The following is a 24,918-nucleotide window of genomic DNA, read 5'->3' as shown; positions in this document are numbered from 1 at the left end:
TGCTACACATATCACTTCAGTTGCAGCACCCTGATACCATGGTATTTGCTGCTGAAGTGCAGCATAAGTCAAAAGGGAGAGTAAGAACAGTGTTGTCAGCATTGCACGGGAGCTTTTTGTGTTGGTCTTCTGTCCTCAGGACTCCTTTCAGTAAAGACAACCTCAAGCATAACTGGCCTCTAATGACTATGGCTAAGGCTGTGTGCAGTGAGTGTTAAAGAAATAGGCAAGGTACAGCAAATGAGTTGCCATTTTGAGATGATTTATAAAAGGATGAATTTTCCTTGTTCAGGGAGTTAGCCTCCGAGTCTGGCAGGTTTCCTCCTTCAGGGATTTTTTTGTTTTGCAGTAGCTTTAATCTAGAAAGCCTTTTGAACAGCAGCTGCAGCAGTCTCAGCTTCATCTTAGCTTTTCTGCTGTATCTTCTGCTTCAGTAATTTCTGGTGTGAGATCTTTTTTTTTACTGGCAGTATCTATCAGGTGCCAGCTTCCAGAAGGCTCCTCTTTGTACTGTCACACAGACTTTCCACTGCATTTAAAAGCTTAATACTGTACCATGCCTATTTGTACTAAACAAAAGGCACTGGGCAGAAACTGGAACGCAGGAGCTTCCACCTGAACATGGGGAAGAAACTGTTTACTGTGAGGGTGACTGAGGACTGGAACAAGTTCCCCAGAGAAATTGTGGAGTCTCCTCTGGAGATAATCAGAAGCCATCTGGACACAATTCTGAGTAACGGGCTCTAGGTGGCCCTGCTTGAGCAGGGAGGTTGGACTAGATGACCTGCAGCGATCCCTTCCCTTGACTATTCCATGAAAACATGAAGGCCTTGCAGGTTCAGAGGCGATGGCATGTGTGATGAGTTTTTACAATTACGAATTAGGTTCATTGCTGTAGTCTTTCCTGTCTTGCTGTTATTACTGGTGCCATTATTAATGGTTTGTTGTAATACAGCTTCTGCTGTCAACAACTGTTAGTTTATCCCTGGAAAAATAAAGTAAATATGCTTCTTGCAAAACTGATCTTAGGAACAGCTGGATAGCACCTTGTAACAGCTGCAGTTATCTGTAGCAAGAGCAGTGGAAAATGCCTAATAGCTGAATGTTCAGTGCTACATGCAATGCCTTAAAAAATTAATAGATCTTTGAGTGTAATGTTTACTATTGGACATGCTGAGCCAGTATATTTCTGACTGCTTAAGTATATACATGATTTTCAGCACCTAGCTAATCCTCTGAACTCAGGTCTGTGGTGTGTAGTTGTGCATGTGTGAAGTGTGTTTATGAAATGGTTGGACTAATATGTGAAGGCTCTCCTGTGGTTTGAGGTAAAGCAAAGGATAGAGTCCTTTGTGGTTAGGCAGTGCTATAAAAGCCAGAGGATTTTAATCTCCACTTGTGTGCTCTGAAGTGGGAGGTGTGATGTGCTATCTTCATCTGCTTTTAGTTACTATGGAATCACCAGGCATATCTGTGGAAGGTGGAGGATCTCAGGTAGACGCCGGTTTTCAGGCTTGTATAAGCCTCATTGCAAGCCTATGCTTGAGAGCCTTCAGCCTAATCAAGAGGAAGCCTAACAAGTTGAAAATGTAAATAATGTTGTTGGAAAGCAGTAGTATATTAGGACATAAAATCAAGTTGTTAGCTACTTGGCTGTTCAGAGTATGGCCTGTGAGTCTGCCTGCCCAGCTGTTCTCTTGCATCGCCTTGCACATGCTTATTGTTGCATTTTGAAGCTGAATCACATTTTTCAAAGTACTTCAGCATTCAGGGAAATAAGTCAGGTAGAAAATCCAAGCCCAGCTGTAGATGTCGAACACAGGGGTTCTTGGCTGTTTCTGAGCATGGCGGCTGTGCTACCTACACCTGCTTGTTCTTTTTTTTCTTTTTCCTCTTTTTTTTTTTTTTTTTTTTTTTTTGTTCAAGGTCTCTCTGTGTGGCAAAGAGGAGCTGTCTGTATCTGACCACCAAATTAGAACATGCTTACTGTACAGGAAACCTTTCCCAGCTGTTTATTTAGAACATAACCAGTAGGAGGGTAGGGAACAGGAGATGCAAAGACAGGGTGAACTCTTTCAAGAGAAAAGGCTGTGGAAGATTCAGATGTATGACACCATGTCACTGTGGATGAATGGCAATGGCATGTTATTGAATTTTTTTAACAAAAATTCTGATTCATTTTGCTTGACTTTAAAATGGTACTGATACACCCTCATGCATACTTGTGTGTACAAATGTGAAGCTACTGTCTCTAACAAATAGCCTGAACTTCTGTTTGACCAATAGACTATAATAATTCATTTGCAGACACAATGTAAGTTGTATTACAGTAATCCTTCAGGGTAGCATTGTAAAACTCAAGGTTATTCATTTACTCGCAGTTTCCTGCAGTAGAGTTCCCCACCCCATGCACTGCAGTAGAGGAGGTTGTTTGGTCCCCTGTGGGTTGTAGAAAGGTGGGTATCTCTCTTTGCAGTTCTGTGTGGAAAAGGGTGATGAGGGAAGTTCTGCTTCCTTCTTGTGTGTGGATTTTCTTGATCTTTTTAACAGAGTAAACTTTCCCCTTTCAGCTACTGGTAGCTGATGGTTGTTCTGAGCTCTGCCTGGCCTCGAGAGGCCAATTAAAATTTTCATGAAGTAGTGGAATTACAGATCAGAGTAACTTTATTTCAGATGTTACCATCTAAATATCTTTAGCTTCTTTAGAATAGAGTGGAACCGTTCCATATCAATCTGTTGGTTTAATATTAAGCTCACTATTCTGAATCTTAAGTGAATATTAAATTCAGTATTAAGCTGTTATTTCAGCTGATCTTACAGACAGTATTTAACATATTAGTTTAGTAGTGGCAGTGGTAGTATGTTTCTGTTAGTTTCTTATCTATCTAAAAAAGGCTAAAAATAATAAAGTAAAAACCACGCTAACAGTGACGTTTCAGACTTCAGATGCAATTAGTGTCAAAGGTGCTGTTTGTCTGCTCAGTCCCTTCCATCCTGATGCTGAATAGCCCGTACGGTGTAGTTTTTAAGAGTAAAAGGGCACTCCCTGTTTCTAAAACTTTGCTCCTAGCGCTTGGTTCAATCCAAGCACTTAGTGCATGCCAAGAAAGCAACCTTTGCTAACTGTTACAGTGAATGCAGGGCTGTGTTCATGAAATTGGCTGTGCTATCTGGGAGCCCGCTGGAAGAACCGAGCAGACTGAGCACAGGCTGATTTCTTCCATGCTTCGGAGGTGCCTGTACACAAGTGGGTAGAGAGGCAGCCTGGTTCCAAATGAATGAATTTCTGGCAGTAGTAGCCTGACTATTGGAGCATGAATTTTTTGACCCTATTTTCTCTCTTTTTTTTTCCCCCACCTTTTTTTTCCCTCCTTCCCTGTAAAGCAGATTTGAGGATTTTATGTTTTAGATCTTAACCTCAATAGATGGGAACAATTTAACAGCCTTCAGAGATTTTTTTTCCCAGAAAGTGACGTGCATTATGAACTTTGTAATCTTGTATTTAAATTTATTCTCTGTGTTATGTACTTGTACACTTACAAGTTACTGAGTCAGATTTCATGCTGGTGGGTTTTTCCACACATCTAGGTTGCCCCAGCACACCTCACTGTGGGTAGAGTTAAGTTGCAGTCTTTCTGTTCTCTTCGGAGTTGTTTCTCAAGCTTCAAAGGGTTGCATCTCTGCAAATTCTGAATGGAAATAGTCCATGCAGACCTTGAATCCTAGATAGGAGATCTTGCTCTCTTGCTTTTGAGAGGCAAAGTTGAGGTCCAAGGCTGAGGTGGCAGGATTGATACCAAAGCTAGACAATTAGGTGTTACTATAGATGTCACTAGAAATGGAGATGTGCAGTCTCCACCAAACCAAGAATAATGTTCTTGCTAAGAATAGTTGTTCAAGTTTGACTGTTTGAATGTTTCTGACACACCTCATGCTCAGATTGTTCCTAGCAGACTTTCTGATGTCCATTACTCATGGGAACATTCTTTACTCTCTTTATGAATTATCATGATTCCATTCTTTGAAACTGTTGATGAGATGAACTTGAACATGCTTGTCTTTTATCTTGGCAATGTCTCACAACAGAAAGATGTGACTGGGATAGGATAACAAGTAATAAAGTTCAGTAGTATGCATTTCTAGTCTGTGTACTTGGGAACTGATGATAAAGCTACTCTGAATTACCTACTTGCAGGAAAGGACCTTAGCTAACTAGAAGAATCTATGTAAGATGATGTAGCTGTGAAAACTTTGAGCACAGAGTGCCGTTTTCCAAGGTCTCGGTGAAATGTTATCTCAGCACAGTTTGAAACTGTCTGTTCAAGGAGGACTGCTGGCAATACCAGTCAGTGAATGTCTGACTTGATATAAGAGACTCAAATTGATTTGTTTAATCTAGACTACCTGGGCATTGGGACAGACTCTGAGTGCTGTCCCTAACACATTAGGAAATCCGCTCTGGGGAGGAGAAAACCATTAAAGCTGGAGGATAATGTTGGCAGAAGAACAAATGGGTTTAAGCTGAGAGGGAATGTTCTTAATGTTTTAGAGGAGTTGGGCTCCACAGCAGCTTTCCTACCAGACAGTTGGAGGTGCAAGTCTCAGTTACTTTCAGGATAGAAGCTGGTAAATTGATAACAAAGATTGTCTAGTATTCACTCTGTGACTGAATTAATTATGTAAAAGGCCCCTGTCCCAGTAAGAAATCAGTGTTCCAGTAAATAGAACAGCTGCATCATCTAGAATTTATCTGAAAATTAAATATTGGTTTAGGCAGCCTGATTGTCCTGTAGGGGCAAAAAACTGACAAGAGGTCAGATCACTGCATTCATGCAGCACTGTTACAAAATCTCAGATCCTGTCTGTGTGTCTTTATCTATGTATGATTCTTTTTTTTTCTACCTTACTAGCATGAAGCAGACTACTGTAGGTTTGTATGTTCTTTAAGTTCACAGTGACAGCTAGAGAAATATGGTCATAGATTCCAAGAGGACATTGAAGAGGTTAAATATCATTAAAGAATAAAAATTAAGCCTCCTCTCTCAATAAATAAGAGAGAGTTGTGAGTGTTGCACCTTTTCTGTCCCTTGTTTGAACAGGAAACGTATATTCATTGTATTCAGAAAACAATTATGAAAATGTCAAATTTTTTTTTTTTTCCTAGTTGGGGAATGGCGGTCAACGTGTACTCTACCTCTATAACCCAAGAGACTATGAGCAGACATGACATCATCGCATGGGTTAATGATATATTAGCTTTAAACTACACAAAAGTTGAACAACTCTGTTCAGGTAAGAAAGCACAGTGTGCTCTACAAGTGTTTATTTTAAAACCTCTTTAAAAGTCTGATTTGTTGAAAATAGATAACGTTTAACTTTGACATAAACCAGTTACTTTGAGGAAAGAGACTAATGTATGTGCGAAGGAAGCATTTTTGCGTTTGTGTTAATTGCAGAAAGATAAGGTGCCTTGGGAAAGCATAACAAAGGCAGAGGTGAATGGGACAAATGTAGCAAAAGATACATAAAAGTAATGAAAAGGTTGGCTAAGCAAGAAAAGAATACAGTGATAAGCTTTTGTGTTTTAAAGCTACTGGGGTGGTATCTTTCCAAATGGAGAGTGGACATAACTGAGAAAGAGACAAATGAGAGCCGACACCCCAGATGAACAAAATTCTCCAGCTCCTTTTCCTTCCTGGTGAGGTTCCTAAAATCCCTGCTTATGTGTGCAGGAAAAGAGCACAAGTGTGACTGAGGGAAAACATGGATTTGTGGAAATGAGCCTCTAGCTGCTGTGAGGGCTTTAGAACTTCATCAAGAACATATGCCTGTTTCTCTTTAAATGTACCTGAATTCTTGTTGTAAGTATATTTGGTAATGAGCCCATAAAAAAGGGCTGATGGCTTGAATACTTTGGACATTTGGGTTAATCAGAGTGGCAACTACAAGATAGGTGTTAAACAACAGGGTCTGTAATTAGATGATGGCTAGAAGTGACAGAGACAAAGGCTGATGTTTCACTGAGTATGCACATGCCCCTGGGGAATTATTTTTTTCTGATTTCCTACTGTGATTTTTAAATTTGAAGATTCTTGTGTTGGAGGAGATCTAACTCAGATTGCTACTTCCAGACAACTAATCTGCTGGGAATATCTTACTTATGAAGAGAATGCTCTAAGTACATGGAAGAGGAACCACATTGCTACATTTCGACTATTTCCTGGTCCAGATGAAATGCATAAACAGGGTCTTATATTCATATATTTGAATTTACCTACCATTCTGAGTAAATTTTATGTCTCAGAGATGTTCCCTGAAAGGTAGAGATAATCCTTTGAGGTTGATAGTCTCACAGCCTATTCTTCAAAATGTAGAAAAACAATTCACAGCTGCAGAAGTAGGGTTCCATGCTTGCAACCTTGCACAACAGCCATAAAATCGAGGTTGAAAAAGTGCAGGTTAAAGTGCATGTGGGTAACTGATATAAACTGAACAACAAAAGACATAATCGCAAATAATCTTTTTAACCATTATTAAACTTGAAACTGAAGTGTTATTTTTAGCTGCTGCTATATTTACATGTCCGGAAGTTAGCCTAAGTATTTTATTTTGGTGAATTTTATATAGAGACAATATTCACACAGGGATGTGTGTGCAACTGCATGTAAATGTGGGAGTAGCTATATATAGATAGATAAATATAAACATAGGCATGCTCACACTTAAGGAGATAGATACAAGAAAATGGATGTTTGCATCCCAAAATACCCGATGTTTGCCATTGTTTGAAACAGGAAGCATAGTAGACAAGTTATTGACTTGTTCCTGTGTAACTGTTTAAATGCTCATAAATAGTTGAAAGGAAGCTTTTGAAGTGAGTTCTCAGTCAAGTTAAATGTGTGTGGGCTTTCAAAAAAAAAAATCCAAAAAAACTCCCCCACACCCCAACAAAACAAACAAAAAAACAAAAACCAAGATAAAAAAACCCCCACCAAAACCGTTTCTCAAAATAGGGGAGAAATGATCTAAGAAAATTTTTATTAAGCAGAATACAATGAGTTAAAATTATGTAAGATAAGATTGAGAGACTTCAGCTGGGTGGGGCAGGCAAGCATGGGAACTGTCACAAATCCACTGTCCCATTTCATTACACAGCTTCTTATACAACTTTTTCTGTGACCTCCAGTGAGGATTTTGGGACACATCACAAGGGAAAAACTGAAAAAAGGGTTTTCTCATTACAGCTCTTACTCCATTCTGTATAAAATTAAACCTTTTCTTCCATTAGAATTTCCTAGATTGTATTGATTGCTATTGTTACCTGATGCTTTTACATTCTTAACAGGTGAAAGCTGTTAACTTGAATTTCTCCATTTTGGTTTGATAGTCAACCTTGATACTTACACATTCCTGTTTTTGCATTGATGCTCTTTACAGTCCAGAAGGGGCTTTAGTAGTGCCTTATCTAAAGAAGCATTCCAGGACAGTCCTTCCTGTGTTCCAGAGGACTTTACTCTCTGAACGGACAAATCTAAACACTGATAGATTATTGCAGACACTAGAGCACAGTAGTCTTAAGACTAAGTCCTTTCCCCTTGAGACTGCATAGTCCGTTTCTCATGTGCGAGGCATGCATGTGTAGGGATTGAAGACAGATGGGCAAGAGGCTTTAGGAATTTTTCTGCGTTTCATATAGTTTACTGTGTAAACTCAAAGCAGCTTATTTAATATAGATGTATTTTATTTAGCATATTTCTAGTATAGTTTGCAGGAGGGAAACTAAGGGAACCGTAGCAGAAATGACCAGCCAACTAACAGCCAGAGCACTTGCAAGCATTGTATGCACTGCAGTTTGAGAATGGCCAATCTAACTCATTCATTCTGGCGTTCTTTGGCTGATGTTCCTTCAATCATTGGCAGCTTTCATGCAGATGAATGTTGGTTTCCATAAAATATGAGCATTTCTCCAGGACTTCAAAGAGAAGGAATATGTGGGAAACTCTTTACAACTATGAAGCATTTCACAGCATTAATAGGGAGCTGCAGAGCTGCTGTAACTAAATTTTTATAACCTACTGTAAAATTGTATGGACATTTTCTACTTCTTTTAGAAAAAGCATTAAGATTAGTCATGCTGTTTTATGACTATTCAATTCTTGTTCATTTTTGTTAATAAGGAGCAGTCAAAATGCCAGCAAAAGCTAAGTACAAGGCCAGAAAAGGTGGGAGAGGGAAGGTGGGCAGGTGCTGTATCTGAATTAAGAGCTCAAAGGTGTTACTTTTAGGAGATATGAGCAACCTAGATATGGCATATGCCTGTGTTCAGCACCTGTCTGTAAGACCTTATGGTGCCCGCATTTATCAATAATTTTTGACATTCTGAGCTTAAGCAAGAAGGAATAATGTGACATTCTGGCTTTACTAAAGGCTTTATAGGAACAGAGCTGTTTGGATAAGGAGCGGCAAAGGAATGGCTGGCTTAGTCATAAAGTATTTGTATTCTTTGGGAGTCTTAGATGTGGTTTTTGTCTCTCCTAAGTAGGCCAAGCAAAGTGCAGTGTCCCCTGAGCTTTCTGAATGCCTGCTGTGGTAGTGATGTGCCAAAAAAGCCAGGTTATGGATGGGTGCAGCCCTGGAGAGTCTAAATTTAGTCTGGAGTTCCTCTGGTAATTTAGTTTTGACAAATAAATGGATAAAATCCCTCTGAGCATCTCGAAGCAATGCAATTCTCTTTCCTTTATGTGAGTGTCACATTGTCAGTTTTTGGTCTCTGGATTTGGCTTCTTGGAAGGTTGTTTAACCTGAACATGAAATTTATAAACTGTGGTTTTAATTGATGGCATAGTGCATTGCCTTTAGATTGGCATTAGACTTGGGAGCATTTAGTTTGATACATCAATGAAAAATAATAGAGAACAACTGAGTGGATTTAATGTAGAATCCTGTGTGCAAAACCCATAGGCTTGGGGAATGGGTATTTCATATGAATTATGACACTGCTTGTTTCTTTGGAGTCTTGCTATTTCTGTGATGAATACACAGTGGCTTCTTAAAAAGAATTCTGACTAAACAACTTATAACTGAATTTTCTTTAGTAAGGCTGTTTTTCATCTATAGGGGATACCAAGTGAATGTGTTACAGGGCTTTTCATGACTGTTAGAGTGCTACATGAGAGTATATTCAAAATAAGAGTCAGGCAGGAGACTGTGGAGGGCTTGCATATGAATTAAAAAGAATCAACACAATGTATACAAGCTATATAATGAGCAAGGAAGCTAGAAATGGTAAATGTGTGTAGAAAGGAAAATGCAGCCTGAAGCGAAGTATAATTTTTGTCTTAGCTATACTCGTGTGATCCTTTGAGGTTAAGGAGACACAGACTCTCCTCCCTCACTGCATTTGAAAATCCTCAGTAGAATTATAAACTTGCAAATTGTCTGGTCCTCAGTGCATACAGACCTTCTGTCTTTGAGGATTTGGATGCAAGGATAAAGGATTAAATGTGGGGTTGTTTTTTTCTTTGCTTTTAATAAATGACCGTATTATAAAGCAAGCATGCGGTTTGGCATTTTCAGATTTAAGACTGGGATGCTTTCTCTACAGATGTCCTGGGTGTTGCCACAGGGAATTTTTCATGTGGTGACTGCTCTCACTTGTCCTGTATCTCAGTTTGCATTCCTCCTGCGGAACTATTTAGATCCTTTATACATACGTTTAGATTTTAGATAATTTACATTACGTACATTATGCATACTGTTTAGACCCTTTATACATACATTCCTCCACCACCCTGGTGTCAGAGGAAAGCAGGCAGTGTGATGATAGGACAGATGTCGTTCTTTGACTTTGTATTGCCTCTCTGGCTTGGGATTTGGGGAGAACTTGATCGCAGCCTCTGCGGGCTGTTGTCCTTTGCAGCTGGTGCTGTGCAAGGGAGGAGGTTGTCCCTGGCTTGTGGAGGGTATCCATGGTGTTCTGCTCCTGGGGACTGAGTACGGGGGCTCTGAGCCATGGGGCTGCACACCAGCCCCTAGGCAGGGCAGCATCCATTTGTGAAGTGACCATTGTGCCTCCACCACCCTCAGCCTTGGGACCCTCAGCAGCAGCAGGGAGTGGCATGCCAGGAATGCTGCTTCCTGAGGAGCGCTCCATGAGAGCCGGCTCTTCTCTTCTCCACACAAGTAAGATCTTTCTGAGCAGGGCTGAGGTAACTGGAGAAGGTACAGGCAGAGAGCCGGTGAGAAGGGCTATTTCTTCAAATCATTTGTGCATATATACACACACGCAGGCATGGTGTATTCTCTGGGTTTGCTGCATAGGATTTGTGGTTTCATATCTTAGAAGGTGTATTTTGCTCAGTACCTGCATTAACCTGTAACTTCCTACGTCTGTTACTAAAATCTGCATTATAGGACTTTGTTGGAGCATTTAGTGCCAGCATGATTCTCTACAGCACCAGCGTGCTAGGTGTGCCTGAGAAGGCAAAGCATATTTCAACGTTGGTGGTTTTGGTTTTTTTCCCAGTTTGCAGCCTTGAAAAGGCTGGGTCTCTAGAGCAGCTTGGGAACACGATTAAAACATGGCTTGATCCCATTTGCACTCTGTAACCAAACCATGTTTCAAGGAACTGACATGTTGTCCTGAGGTCATGCAACACAGAGCATACTCAGCATCAATGACTCTCTGATGTATTCCATATGATGTTTAGTATTAGAGGGATACAATGGATGTTAATGATTGGATTTAAATTATTTCCAAAACTTTCTGAGGAAGCTTGCAAAGCAGTATCATGATTTTCAGCCAATAATTTATTTTTTTAAATGTCACTCATTAAAAATTCAGGAGGAATAGAACTTAAACAAGGTTTTTACTTTTTAAAAATTATTATTTAATTACTCATAGCTCTCACTTGCAGTCAGTTGCTTGATTTCCCTCTGGTTTGAAGAGCTTGTTAGATTTTGTGTGCTACTTTTTTAAGGCATGATGAGTTATGCAGCTATTTTAAGTTAAATGGAAACTGTGTTTTCTGAAATTGTTCTGATCTTCGTATTTAAAAATTAATGAATCCCAAAATAAATTATTGCCAAAAATTTAAGTATTAAAAATTCTGCTGTGTATAATTTATGAGCAGCTTAATGATTTACATGTTTAAAGAGAACACAAATTAATACAGGGGAAACCTCCCTCCAATATCCGTTATTTAGGATGATCACTGGATATTCTGCATTATGTCACACTCATGCCCCAGCTGTGTGGAAAAGGACTTTTGAAAGCAGATGTCATTTAGATGAACGTGTCTCAGTGGCTGTTGGTAAGGCGGATAGGAGGTGCGTAGTTCTTGTGTAGACTGTTTTCTGTGGTACCAGCTCTGCTTTTGGAAGGTCCCATCTGTTTGCAGGCACTCGCTCTGCCCTCATTGGGGCAACTGTGCTCAGACAGCTGTAAGCGGGAGTACAGGGCTGTGCTCTAATCTGCATCTGTTTTAGGGTTTTTTAAGTTCCCTCCCAAGATTGTTGCTGGGAAGAGTGAAGCTAGGCCAGAGTGTCTTGATTGATGCATAGACCCATAAATGCTTGCTTCTCTACAACTAAGTAGGTGGCAGATTGATGTGGGCTGAAACTTCTTAAATTGGGGCTCAGGGGTGGGCAAGGAGCAGTTAATTGGAGAAAGAGACCTATATTCTAGGTCATATAGGTGCTGCTGGAATTGCAAATAGGAGTTTGAAGACCATGGTCTCCAGTGGAGTGCTCAGCACACATTGTGCCATTTCTTAAAGATGTGCCTGTATGTAACACAGCTTTATGCTCACAGACGGAATCATAAAGCATTTAGGTTGGAAAAAACCTTTAAGATCATAGAGTCCAATAGCTAACCCACCCCTGCAAGTCCACTACTAAACCATGTCACTAAGAGCCACATCTGCACGTTTTTTTTAATACCTCCAGGGATGATGACTCCACTGCTTCCCTGGGAAGCTTGTTCCAATGCTTGACTACGCTTTCTGTGAAGAAATTTTTTCTAATATCCAATCTAAACCTCCCCTACCATAACTTGAGGCTGTTTCCTTTTGTCCTATTATGTGGGAAAAGACACCCCCACCTTGCTATAGTCTCCTTTCAAGTAGTTGTACAGGGTGATGAGGTCCCCTCTGAGCCTCCTTTTCTCCAGGCTAAACAACCCCAGCTCCCTCAGCTTCAGTATCTTCATAAGACTTGTGCTGCAGACTCTTCACAACCTTCATTGCCCATTCTTTTAAAAAAAACTTTGTGTGGCATAACAAAACACCCGTATTTGGAATCTAAAGGAAAATCCGATAAGTCAGAAACCTCCTGCTGTGTGCTTGCCTTAATGTCTCTCCCAAGGAAGCAATTCTAGAAAGCCTGAGGTAGAAGACAAGCCTAAGTGCTGCTGTACTGTAAACAGTGGTTGCTGGCATTTGTGGGTTTTTTTCCCCCCCTTTCTTATCAAAACTAGTAGGTCACATATGCTCCTTGCAAGTCACAGCCTTTTTTTTTTTATTGTTGTTGTTGTTGTAGTCTCAGCAACAGAAATACGGGGCGTGTGCAGTTTCCCATCAGCGTTAGCAACCATAGTGAACTGAAGTGCTGATGAGTAATACACATACAAATCATCCCGTATTTTCCAAATGCGTGATCAGGTGGTTGTAGCTTTGGAGGGAATGAATAATTTGAAGGGATTTGTATCTAACATGAGTGGATGTATGTTTTACAGTATCTGAAAAATATTTCATTAAAGCAAATGAACAAACAAAATGAATTACAGAAAAAGGTACAGTCAGCCTTTTTCCCCAAATGCGATTTTTTAAAAACTGAGTATAAAAAAAATTAAACTTAGACCTGGTTAAAAGGTTTAAACTTGAATTGTATGTAATTTTAGAACAAAATTCATAATAAGCATTTATACCAAATTTCTAGTGTAGAACTTAGCTCTATTTGCTGTGATTGCAGTATCAGAATTAAGATAAAGCAGCCCCACCCCTGCCCCAGCCAGGCCCTGTCTTTTCATGAGCCCTTTGAGTTCTGTATTGACCAGTGTGGTTTTATATGACTTTCTGGGATCTTGCTCCCACACACTGCAGGGAAGAGCTGGGAGGGACATAGTCTTTTCACATTAGATGTGAAGGATTGGCCTAACTTGTATAAGGCACACGCATATTGGCAATACCTAAGCTTATATTATATTGTTTCTACTAAATATTTATTGGCATAATAAGTTCTAACTATAGTATATTAAAAGCAGTTAGTTTGCAAATACTTTTTTCATTTATAAATATATAAACATCAATGATAAAGAAAATCAAGGGTGTAATCTTGGTTTCAGATCAGAGGTTTACTGAGCAGTAAAAATTTGTTGCAAATAGGACTCTCCTGTCTTCATTGTTACCTCCTTTAATTTCTTTTTTCTTTAAATAGTCAGAAGCAGAAGTATTTTTAATTATCAAGAAAATACTTCTTTCATTTATGGATTCATCAACCTCCAGATGGTTGAGGAGAGAGGAGAAAAATCAGAAATCTGTAATGATGTAGAGTGCATGTGCTTCAGAGCATATTAAGCCAGTGTGGACAGTCTGGGAAAGTAACATAGAAGCAGGGAAAAAGAAGTATAGGACAAAAGCTAAAATTAGTTCAGCATTGCTTACTGCAAGGGACTGGTGAAAGATTATCTACAACTCTGAAAATGCTGTAAAATATTCTGCTTTTATAGACTTGTTAGTAATTTTCAGCTTTACCACTGTATGTGGCAAAATTCTTGAAGTTTAATAGCTTTAAATAACCACCTTTGCAATTCTCAGTTTGTTCTTTTGTATCTGAATTCTCCCCCAGCATCCCTTCACCTCCTCTGGCAGCTGCCTGGATACCATCCCCTCCCTCCACTTGCTGCCTGCTCTGCCCAGAGCCGGGGATGCCCTGCAAACACCTGCAAAGCCTGTGATGCTGCTGGGCTCTTTCTGCTCACTGATGGGGCTAAAAATAGCGACTGCTTGGGGGGGGGAGGAATTCAGCACAGCGGTGTTTGCAGGCTTGTTTTGGTCTGGCCTTTGAATATCTTCTGTAAATAATGGCTGCATCAATATTCTAGATCAAAACGCAAAAGGACTTTTAGCCAGTGATTCTAAATTGCTTGTTAGCTAATAATGGATAATAGGTTTTTACTGTTGATCCCTTTTCTGCAGTGCCTCCAGCTGTAGTTTTCATCTTTCATTTGAGTAGATGTCAAATTATTCCTGTTTGTATGTATGTGCATGTTCATGCATATAAAAGTTTTTTGGTCATAGAGATAGATTTATTGTGAGAGCCATTCTGGGCAGGTAATGTGTTTTCAGCTTCTCCGTACAGATTTGCTAAGGTTTAGGGGGTTTGGGTATGGTTTTTTTTTGGGGGGGGGAGGTGGTTTGGGTTGAGGTTTTTTTAATTTTTTTTTCCAGAAAATGTAGGGAAGTTTTTTAATATTGAATTAATATAGTAGCATAATCCTTTTGTTTGTATAAATTATGCAAGAGTTATGTCACAAGCCATAATGTCTCTACTGTCATTTTCTTTGTATTCCATTACAAATACTCTTTTCTCATGCACCTGCCTTGAAACATCAGTTGTATAGTAAATTGGATAGGCCTGAGGTGGTGTCCCCTATGCAGAGGGCTGCACATATACATTCTGTCTGTAAGGTAAATGCCTTACAATCTTGCATCACTTAAGTAGGGCTGCTCTTTCTGCTGCCTCAAGGAAATCTCAGCAGTGGGCCGTGTAGAAAGTAGCGTCCCCATTCTGTTGTGCTGATGTTTCCCATTTAAATGCAATCGGACAGCTACAAGCTTTAGGGAGTAAAATTTTAATTATAAATAAATACCTATATAATATTAAATACATACATAACCTCCATGCCCAAAATCAGGTAGTCCCAGCTGACTGTAACGATATTTTACTTTCTCCTGTTGCTGTGGTAGGCAGGTCTGTGCCTTTTTGGAGTCACAAAGAATTTCCTCTCTTTGTAGTTTAGTGTTTAGTTCAGTCCATGTTGGTGTGTTGCCTCTGCTCTTCAGGAAGGAGCGTTTTAATGAATTGTGTTTGCCAATGTAATAAAATCCTCCTGTTGGGGAAACAGCCCAGCAGCCAGCTGCAGTGTTGTGTCAGAGAACAGGTCTGTGTTGCCATGTGGATGCAGTCCAGTGTTTTCTGCCCTTGAGTGTTGTGCAGACCCAGGACCACCTCCTGGCTGGCAAAGGCACAGAAGCAACTGCCAGCAAGATGGGAAGAAAACACAAGGAAATACAGTAACTGGAGAGACTATCTAAAGGCATGCAGAAGGAATTTGCATTACCAGCAGAAGGAGAAAAATCTCATGTGAACACTTTGGGCTTCTAGTTTTCTAAAAGGATCTAGATGAAAGGTTGTGCAGTGCATTTTTAAGGCCTCCAGGCAATTACTTAGATATCAGAGTAAAGCTTATAATTGGGGTATGGGGAGGATGAAAGTACAGAGTTAGGAACAAATTCAATTTATGACATTAAATGATTGCATAATAATCCTTTTCCATTAAATTAAACAGTAATAAGTGTAATTGAGCCATGCTTTATCTATATATCTGTGCTTTTAATTGTAATGTAATTTTTCCACTGCCGTGTATTTACCAGTTCTCTTGCTAAGGATGAGTTCTGAATTAATAATTGTGTTTATATAGTTTTCAATAAGAAGATGCAAATTTATTGTCTGATGCTTGTAACTTGCCGGAAGGCTCATTTTCCTTTGGGGAATATTTTACTTTGATTTCTAATCATATCAGGACCACTGCAAAGAGCTAAGCACAAGGTGTCCTTGGAAAATCAGATTTTTTAATAACCATTTTCCCCAAAAACCTAGGCAATGTGAAGAGATTTTTTTTTTTAATTGCAGTGGTTTTCAGCACTAAAGCTTGGTCTTGGTAAGTCCCTTTAGCAAAATTTGTATCGGTATTTTTGAGAACATTTTTGGACCCTACTCTTAAACTCTGCTTCTCTTTGGGAAGTTGTGAGCTCTGTAACTCTTCATATGATGGCTGACTGAATACAGAGAATGAGAACTATTTCATGCGTAAAGTTGGTCCTGTCTAAACATAAGCATAGTGGAGAAAAATGACTTAAAGTTCAAGTTATTGTTGGCTCTCCTGTAAAACTGGGCAAGCCAGGTGTCTGCTTTGTTAATTTGGTTTCTGTGTGAGCACTCAGAATTGTTTTTCGATAAAAGTCGTTGTTGATACTGGGCTGAACTGTTAGGTGAGATCTGGACACTTGTTTGTCAAAACTGATCTGCACTAAATGCACAACAGTCCTTTTTGTAGAAGTGAAATTGAACTTGTCAGGGGTAATGGGGCAATCACTTCCCTGCCCTGTATGCTCAAGCACAGGAGCTGGATCCTCTACAGCCCTCTACTCCAGAAGTGGACCTCCCTGAATCTTTGCTGAGTATAAAGCATTTTGTAGAAAACTCTTCTGAAGAAGAACAGAAATTGTTTTTCCTCTGATTTCCTCAAACATTTTCATCCTTGATTTCTAAACGCTGGAGTGTGTCAACATTAAAGACTTACTTAGCAAATGACAGTAGCAAGATGCTGTAGGAGGAAACACTCTGTATACAAGAAATGCTGTCTTTATTAGCTATACTCAGTATGCTGGTTAGAAATTTTTCCATATACTTGCTGCTGTGTGCAGGTTTAATTATACATACACACACCTACCCTCTAGTATGTGAGTTGAGAGCATTCTCAAAGTTGAACTTAGAAACCTTACTGTTTTGAGTGAGAGCTAAAGCTGGCAACCCAGCTTTGAAATCTATGGGTGGGCTATGTTAAAGTCGGCTTATTTAGATGCTTATCTCAGGGGATGAAAATCAGTAGGGATATTCATTTTGGAGGGGTGGCAACTGGCTAGTATGTTTTAACAACCTGGAACTTTGCAGTTAATATTTTTTAAATCATGGTTTGATATAATCTTAAATCATTGCCTTGGACTTGGTTGGCATTTGGCTACAAGTCCCAGAAGAAAGATGACCTTGGCTTGTTTGAATTCAGGGGACTGCGAGGACTGAGGAAGCTTATTAAGAGATTCTCATTTTCACTGTGATCTTCTCACTGTATGGACAATCCTGCTGTGTATAGGGACTCCCAAGAACATCCATTTTACTTTGCGTTAGTCATGGTGATTCCTCAGATGCTACACGACAGGGCATCGTGTGTTCAGATTGAATGGAAAAGAACGACTTTAATATGTCACACTGCTCGATATACATTAGATAAGGAGATCTTGGGTGCATAGTGTTAGGTTGAATTACAGCAGGGACTTTTCAGCACTGTTGCTTTCTGCTCATGCTTTCTGCTAATGGCATTAAACACCATTTGGTCTTAGCTGGGTGCATCTGGATTAATGTCAATGCATTCTCTTGTTGTAGGAGCAGCTTACTGCCAGTTCATGGACATGTTGTTCCCAGGGTGCATTAGCTTGAAGAAAGTAAAGTTTCAAGCAAAGCTGGAGCATGAGTACATTCACAACTTCAAACTTCTGCAGGCATCATTTAAAAGAATGAATGTGGATAAGGTAGGCATTCCGTATTTGTATTTCAATCACTACATGTTTCAAAAGTTGTATAAATTGGATAAAATTAACAGGGGAAACAAACTTCAAAATACATGAAAGTTCATTTTTTCAACATTTTCTGGAGTTACAAGTTATGTGTGAAGACATCCTTGACCTTTCATCTTCTCAAAAGGGTGTTTAGCCATGAACAAAGAAGTTTGGCATGCTCCATTTAGGTACAAATTGAAAATTGAGTCCATGTTTCTGCTGAGGAATTGTGCAACCTAACTCATTATATCTTAATATCAAAGACCCTTTTGCTGAAACTCCATGTGTTGGAAATTCCTTTCATCAGCAAATCTTAATTTTTAGATACAGTAAAATTACCAGTGACCTGAATTTCCAACAAAGTAACTTAGAAATATGCTGTTCTTGTAAGTATTCCATGCTTCGTGTCCAAAGCAGAGTTTAAGGAATTCAAATTATTTAAAAGCTGGAATAATTTACCCAGTGATTTAATAGGTTGGGCAGCACATGTGATCCTGTTAAAAATGGAAGTCTCTGAGAAAATGGGTATGCTCAGCCATATGGTATCTGGTTTGTGCTTGAATGTGGGAGTTTGATAGACTCACCGATATAAGTTACTGTGTTGATAAAAACAGATAATGGAAGTTATGTTGTCATTCTTACAGTTCTACACTGATGCACTACCTGAATACCCTTCTAAGATTCGGCTCTGGCTTTTAGTGTTGCCTTATTCTGAAATTTAAACAGTCTTAATAGAAAGTCCCTTAAGACTTTTATAAAGCACTGGAAAACCCTTGTTCCATGATATGTTATGGATGCTTCTATTTACAGTGTGATTTGCTAGTGAAACATTGGGAAGTCTAATGTATTGAACATTGTCAATTTTTCTGTAGGGAGCAAACTTAACTATATCTTCTCAATGCGAAATTAAGATAGAAATGGAACAACATGGAAAGACATGCAAAATGCTGTGTTAACTCTTGTAGATTTGTAAAATGCTGTACAGTTGGCTTAACCTTGAAGAAGAAATGAAAACTGCAAAGGGTTTAGGTGTCTTTTCCAGCTGAAAATTGAATGCATTTAAGAGGCATTAATATCCATCTGACTTGGTCTTTATTCAGCTGCATGAATTAAGCAAAGCAGGGCAGCTCTCCTGCAGCTGTAGTCCTTGTCTGCCCATAATGTCGGGGAACCTTGACTGTTGGCCAAAGACACCTTTTGGAGGTTTCATGTCTGTGAAGAATTTGCAAGATATGGATATGGAGATATAGTCTTTCCATTGTTCTACTAGAACTTTATAGACATTTTAGTGAACTTCTGCATGTCCACAAACTGTTCTATGTATAGCTATGTGTGGAATGGAAAAAAATTACAAGGTTAAAACCTCAGGGTTAGTTCAGATGATGAACATGTGCTACCAAAGTGTAGGTTGGTTTCAACTTCACCATGTCTTGGAAAAGCTTCTGGGGTTTGTAGTTCAAACAGTAGGACAGAGAGCAAGAAACTCCTGACTGTACTTTTTGAAGAATTGTTCATTTTTAGTATGTCCAACTGTAGCATGTCCATTAAAACCAGAAATCCCTAGCTGGCTGAATATAGTGCTACTCCCAGAACAATGTCATTCATTATGGCTGTCACTGCAATCAGAAGGGAGTGGAACAGCAGTTACAAAGGCTTACATACACCTACTGTATAACTACTTCAGAACCTGGGTCTCTGTTTTGTTTTCATTTTTTACAAGGACTTGCAAGTTGACCATAATTCCATTTCTTTTAGGACTGAAACAATGGCAGAGGAATATTTGCTGATGTAATTAGTAGATTTTTTTCAAATTAGTGTATATATGTAATGTTTATATTTTAAAATGGCAGTGACAGATTATTGGAACCTTTATTCTACCTTTCAGGTAATTCCCGTGGAAAAACTGGTCAAAGGGCGCTTCCAAGACAACTTAGATTTCATTCAGTGGTTTAAGAAGTTCTTTGATGCTAACTATGATGGGAAGGAGTATGATCCCGTGGAAGCTCGACAAGGCCAAGATGCTCTTCCCCCACCAGATCCTGGTGAACAGATCTTCAACCTGCCCAAAAAGTCTCACCATGCAAACTCTCCAACTGCAGGTATTTTACATTTTAAAGAATTCCATTTCTGTCTCTGAAGATAATTGTAAGCTGTCGTCTACTTTACATAAATACTGGTTAAAAATGTGTGGGCTAGGCCATTCTTTCTGCCTTGCATTCTTTTTGGCTTAGCATCTTGACACGTCAGAAAGTTAACTTTTTGAGCACTCCAGTTTGGCCCAGCCTGACTGTGCCTCCTCCACTGAACACCTTGATGTAAATGATGTGGACTGTAGTAATGACAAAGGCATTTAACCATCTTGTTGCTGAATGTGGTATGTGTAAGTGTATTCAAGAACATTAAATGGAGTGTGTTTGTCTTTCACACCTCCACTTTTACAGGAAATTGCTAGCACAGGTTGATTTATTTTTTAATTTTTATGGAGAGTAAAATGTTTCCAAATCTTAAGGGCTGACCAGAAGGAAAAAAAATTATTTATTTCTGGTTTTATGTGTGTTTATTGTTGGGTATGCTAGTCCTCTTAACTAACAAAATACAACTATTGCTCCTTCTCAAAGATACCTCAGTCTTCTAACTTTTTATTTTGGGGTTTTACTGGGTTTTGCTAGGATAGAGATCACTCTCTTCATAGGAGATTGTATGGTGCTAAGTTTTGGATTGATAAGACTTGGGTGTTTAATTATTGCTGATCAGTATTTACAGTTTCAAGGCCTTTTCAGTTTCTCACACTGCCTTGCTAGCAAGCAGGCAGGTGGTGCACAAGAAATTTGGAAGGGACAGAGCCAGGACAGCTGACCCCAACAGACCAAATGGATATTCCACATGGCATTGTGCTCAGCAAGAAAAACTGGAGGAAGAAGGAGAAAAGTGGAGAGGGATGTTTGGAGGTACACCGTTTTTCTTGCCAAGTCACCATTATAGGTGATGGAGGGTGGCATTCCTGGAGATGGCTTGGTTCCTGCCTGCCCATGGGACATAGTGAATGAATTGTTTGCATGGCTTTTGCTTTACCTGTTAAACTGTCTTTATCTCAACCCATGCATTTTCTCACTTTTGCCCTTCTGATTCTCTCCCCAGTCTCACTGCAGGGGACAGTGATAGAGCAGCTGTAGGGGCTCAGCTGCCTACTGGGCTTAAACTACAACAGTGCTTCTGGAACAGGCTAAAGGACTAAACCTGATCTTTGGTGTTTATGTAATATTGGTATGACTAAGGACTAAGCAGGTCCCATTTTTGTTAACTGAGTGAACTAAGTGAACAGGAGAGCAGCTAATATTAAAAAAAAAAAAGTCACTGAACAAGTGTTACTGGGGTTGATGGTCTGTATGCACACAGGTTTGTGCGTGCAGAAACACACATGCACACACACTTAATTCCTTTATTGGTTTGTCCTGGATTTATACTAACCCATTCCTCAAATAGGGATTAATATTTAGTTGGTTTTAAATCTGTGACCTGCCTTCTCATGGGCTCGGATATGCACCAGTGGCAAAGGGAAGGGGCGGGTGTGAGGCACCCTCAGTTTTAGGCTGGCTTATGCTCTGGAATCATACCCAGATTTCAGCGTTCTGCTCTGATCACTCCTGACGTCAAAGTGGGGCATTCTTGGCCAGCTGCCTTTATCTCATTAGTGCTTCCAGGAAATGGAGCACCTAATAGCAGGCCAGCGCTGCTCTGAGCTTCTAAAGCTTGTTTACATCTTTGTTTTGCACCGTCTTGTGCCTGAACCTCTGAATTTCAGGGCCTGGTACACTCTAATTTCCCGTGTAATGTCTTGCACTCCCTTTGAAAACAAAACCCAAGTGCTAACGTCAAGATGTTGTCCAGTTGAGAAATTGGAAAAGACACTTTTATTAAACACAGACTTATTAATTCTTTGTACAAATGGTCTGTTTTTACCAAAGTCACAAATATGTCATCCAAATTAAAGCTGTGGAGGTGACAATCCTACAGAAATTGAATAGCTACTGGAGTGGAACCAGCCAGCTGATATGGAGGATAATACAGTGTTGTGTTGTATTGTTGGTTGTACTGAAGAGCATGTCCCATGCCTTCCCAACCTTTGTATGGAGTAGGACAACTGAGATAGTGTGATGAGTTTTGGTAAGATCCTGTGGCTGTGAGAGTTAGCTTCTTCTTTGAAAGATTCCTTCATTATTATTTTCCATATTGTCCAGAAGTGTGAGAGGGAGGACACTAGTTTAATTTCTGATCTGAGGATGGGGGTATAGACAATACATAATGCTGAGTGAAATGAGAGTTCCAGCTTTTCTTGCTGCTTGTGTTTCGGAACAGGACTAATTCATTTAGGTGTCAGTCATTCACAGGTTTCCTGATTTCTGGGTGAGCGCACTTTCTTTTCACTGATGTATTGTGCTTTTGTGCCTCACCTCACTGCATCAGGTGACCTGGTTGTTTGACAGGATGAGAGCCCTTACTGGGTGCCTGTTGACAGAGAGCACACTGGGAGGAGTTCTGTATGCATCTGCCAACTTGTGTGTGCCTCATCTCAGGCCATTTCAGAGTAAATTGAAATGATGTGGGAGCAAGTTTTGAGTAGTTGGAAAATCACCATGAAAGATGTGCTTCTGTACCTCCATCTTGTGCACATGCACAAGGAGTATTCTTTACAGTTGTTATAAGAGCCATAATATGCAGCCCAGGATGCAGTTGGCTTTCTGGGCTGCAAGCACACATTATTGGGTCATGTTGAGCTTTTCATTGACCCACACCCCCAAGTCCTTCTCCTCAGCACTGCTCTTAATCCCTTCCCTAACCAGCCTGTATTTTTGCTTGGGATTGCTCCAGCCGAGGTGTAAGACTCAGCCTTGTTGAATTTCATAAGGTTCACATGGGCCCACTTCTCAAGCCTGTCAAGGTCCTTCTGGGTGGCATCCCTTTCTTCCAGTGTGTTGACCACACCACACAGCTTGGTGTCATTTTTAATTTGTGTGATTTGCTCTATATTAACACTGAAGCTTTGAAGTCTTAGTACTGCCTTGTTTCAGTTCATTAGCAAAACAAAATGAAGCAATAGTGAGAGAAAATAACCCAGAAGATCTTTCAGCATAATCCAAAAGTTTTTAAACAGTGCATAGTAGACATGCCTGAATGTATGCATCTGTTGTTTGGTGTCAAGAGCAAGTAGATATGTGGGTACTCATTCATAATATATTTTGGGGTTTGGCAGACTTTAAAATATTGTAAATTGATCAAATGTATACATTTCTAAAGGAATAATTATTTAGCTACTAGTAATTTTCGTATGCATTTCAGATGATTCCTGTTGTTTCACGTAATAACTCTTCCAGTGCCCTTTGACCGAGTTTTCAATTTGAGTGATTTAAGAGATGCTGATCTTGTTAACTCTTTATAACTGCTTTATGACACTGTGTTCTAACACTGTATTTTCAGAGGTAGACTAAGATATGTCTTTCAGTTAGTAAGTGGTCAAATCCCTAGAGACTGCTCTGAAAACTTACTCTAAAAGGTACTGGCATGAGTTAAAATTATTTTTGGTATTTAGTAGGCACTAAAGCTTGACAGGACCCCATGGTATCAGGTGCTTTCTGTACCTGTACGTGGATATTTACCTGTGTCTCTACAAATGCAGAATGTGGTCTTTATTTAATTCGAAAAAAAATGCTTTTAAAACAAGGCAAAACTCGAGAAATCTGAAAATGCACTGGGGTTTGTGTTAATCGGGAGTAGGCCAGCAGCCGTAGCCCTTCCTCTTCCAAAGGTGATCCTACTGGGGAGTTAGCGCAGGTCAAGGATAATGCAGCTCGGAAATGGAAGCATAAATAGGTCCCTACAACTAATCTGCTGTGCCACCCTCACGTTGCCCCGTCCCTTCCATCACACAGAGCCGATTTGTGGCCGAGCTTACTGTGGTAGCGTGGGTGGGTGGGTTTGGTAACGTGTAGAAGTCTGCTTCTAGAAAGAATAAGAGCAGCAAGGATTCACCAGGTAAATGCAGCTCCCTGCTGGGGGAATTAGGGTGTTTTCCTCCTTCAAGGAGCAGAGCCAGCAGCACAGAGCACTGCTGTAGGCTCTCTGCCAGCAGCACCACAGCTGCTTTGAGATATAATGCCATCTGCCAGCCCTGAGCCGACTTTCGATCTCCAGCAGCCTCCGCTCTTCTCTAATGCAGTGGTAAACAGCCTACAGATGTACAGTCAAAATTATGGTACAGGATTAAAATATTAGGGCACTGTTGTTTGTGCCAGTTCTAATGCTCCCTGCGGGAAATAGCGGAAAAATCCTCATCTGGTCAAAATTGAAAATACTGATCAGGTTATCAGGATTTTAGCTTAGTGTCTTATGTAAGTATTCCTGTATGTCAGAGCAGATCTCCATGGAGCACTTTTTTGTGTGTGGGTATGGGGTGTCAAAAATACACGTGGAAAAGACAGCTTAATAAAATTAATTATTTACATGTAAGCTAAAAATGTGAGAGGTTCTTAGATCTAAAAGCTGTTAGATTTTTTTAGTTTGAAATATTCAGTGAGAGCAGGATGACTAAAGCAGAGCTGGAAAATACTGGAGGATCACATGAGGGCTAAAAATACTCACACTATGACAGGGAAAATAACCAGGGCAGAATAAACTGTTTGTGCATGAATGCTTTATATATAATGTGCCATCGAAGAGCCAATTGCAAAAGAAAAATAATGATTTTCTTTAGGGAAATAGTATATCCTGCTGTGGCAGATATGCTAGAAATTAATTTAGAGGGATAAAAATGCTCAACAAAACCAGTCTATTTTAGTAGCTGGTGATACAATTAGGACACCTGGGAGACTAGAGAACTCCTTCTAATGCTTTTTTTTTTTTTTTTTTTATTTTGCTTTCCACCAAGACTTTCTACCTTCTCCTTCTCCCCAGGTGTCAGGCAGTTGGTGTTGGTGATGGCAATGTCTGCTCGCAGTGGTGGGGTGCTCTAGGACAGCGTGGCTGAGCTGCAGGGCAACAAACTGAAAACCTTCTCATGCCTAGTTCATACAAGGCCAAGGAATTGTACTAACTGATGGGAACAGCATGTGCAGTGACAGTGCTGGTCTGGGAGGTAGAGGAAAATGTCTCAGCTGTAATACAGACACACCTCCCCTGCCAGCATGAGGAGAATTTAATTTTTAAACCCACTGAGCTCGAGAATTTAGACCACAAGGCAATGCTGCTTGCAGTGCAGGAGCTAGGGCCTTTTTTCTAAAAAGATGATTGTGTTTGGAAAAGCAGTGGT

The 24,918-nt window shown here is 39.9% G+C and overlaps 1 protein-coding gene across 3 annotated transcripts in view; it reads left to right on the top strand.

Moving 5' to 3' along the window:
- The window catches only part of MAPRE2 (microtubule associated protein RP/EB family member 2), a 100,222-nt gene that overhangs the window by 56,651 nt on the left and 18,653 nt on the right, over window positions 1-24,918 (top strand). For 2 of the 3 annotated variants that reach the window (XM_032675832.1, XM_032675842.1), the window contains 3 exons: window positions 5,165-5,292; window positions 17,443-17,588; window positions 19,501-19,714. In XM_032675832.1, the coding sequence (XP_032531723.1) occupies window positions 5,165-5,292; window positions 17,443-17,588; window positions 19,501-19,714 (488 nt within the window). The remainder of the gene's footprint in view (window positions 1-5,164; window positions 5,293-17,442; window positions 17,589-19,500; window positions 19,715-24,918) is intronic. The other variant, XM_032675853.1, reaches the window with a different exon arrangement.

Source organism: Chiroxiphia lanceolata, chromosome 1 (assembly GCF_009829145.1).
Source record: "Chiroxiphia lanceolata isolate bChiLan1 chromosome 1, bChiLan1.pri, whole genome shotgun sequence".
Taxonomy (NCBI): Eukaryota; Metazoa; Chordata; class Aves; order Passeriformes; family Pipridae; genus Chiroxiphia; species Chiroxiphia lanceolata.
This window is presented reverse-complemented; position numbering and strand designations above follow the sequence as displayed.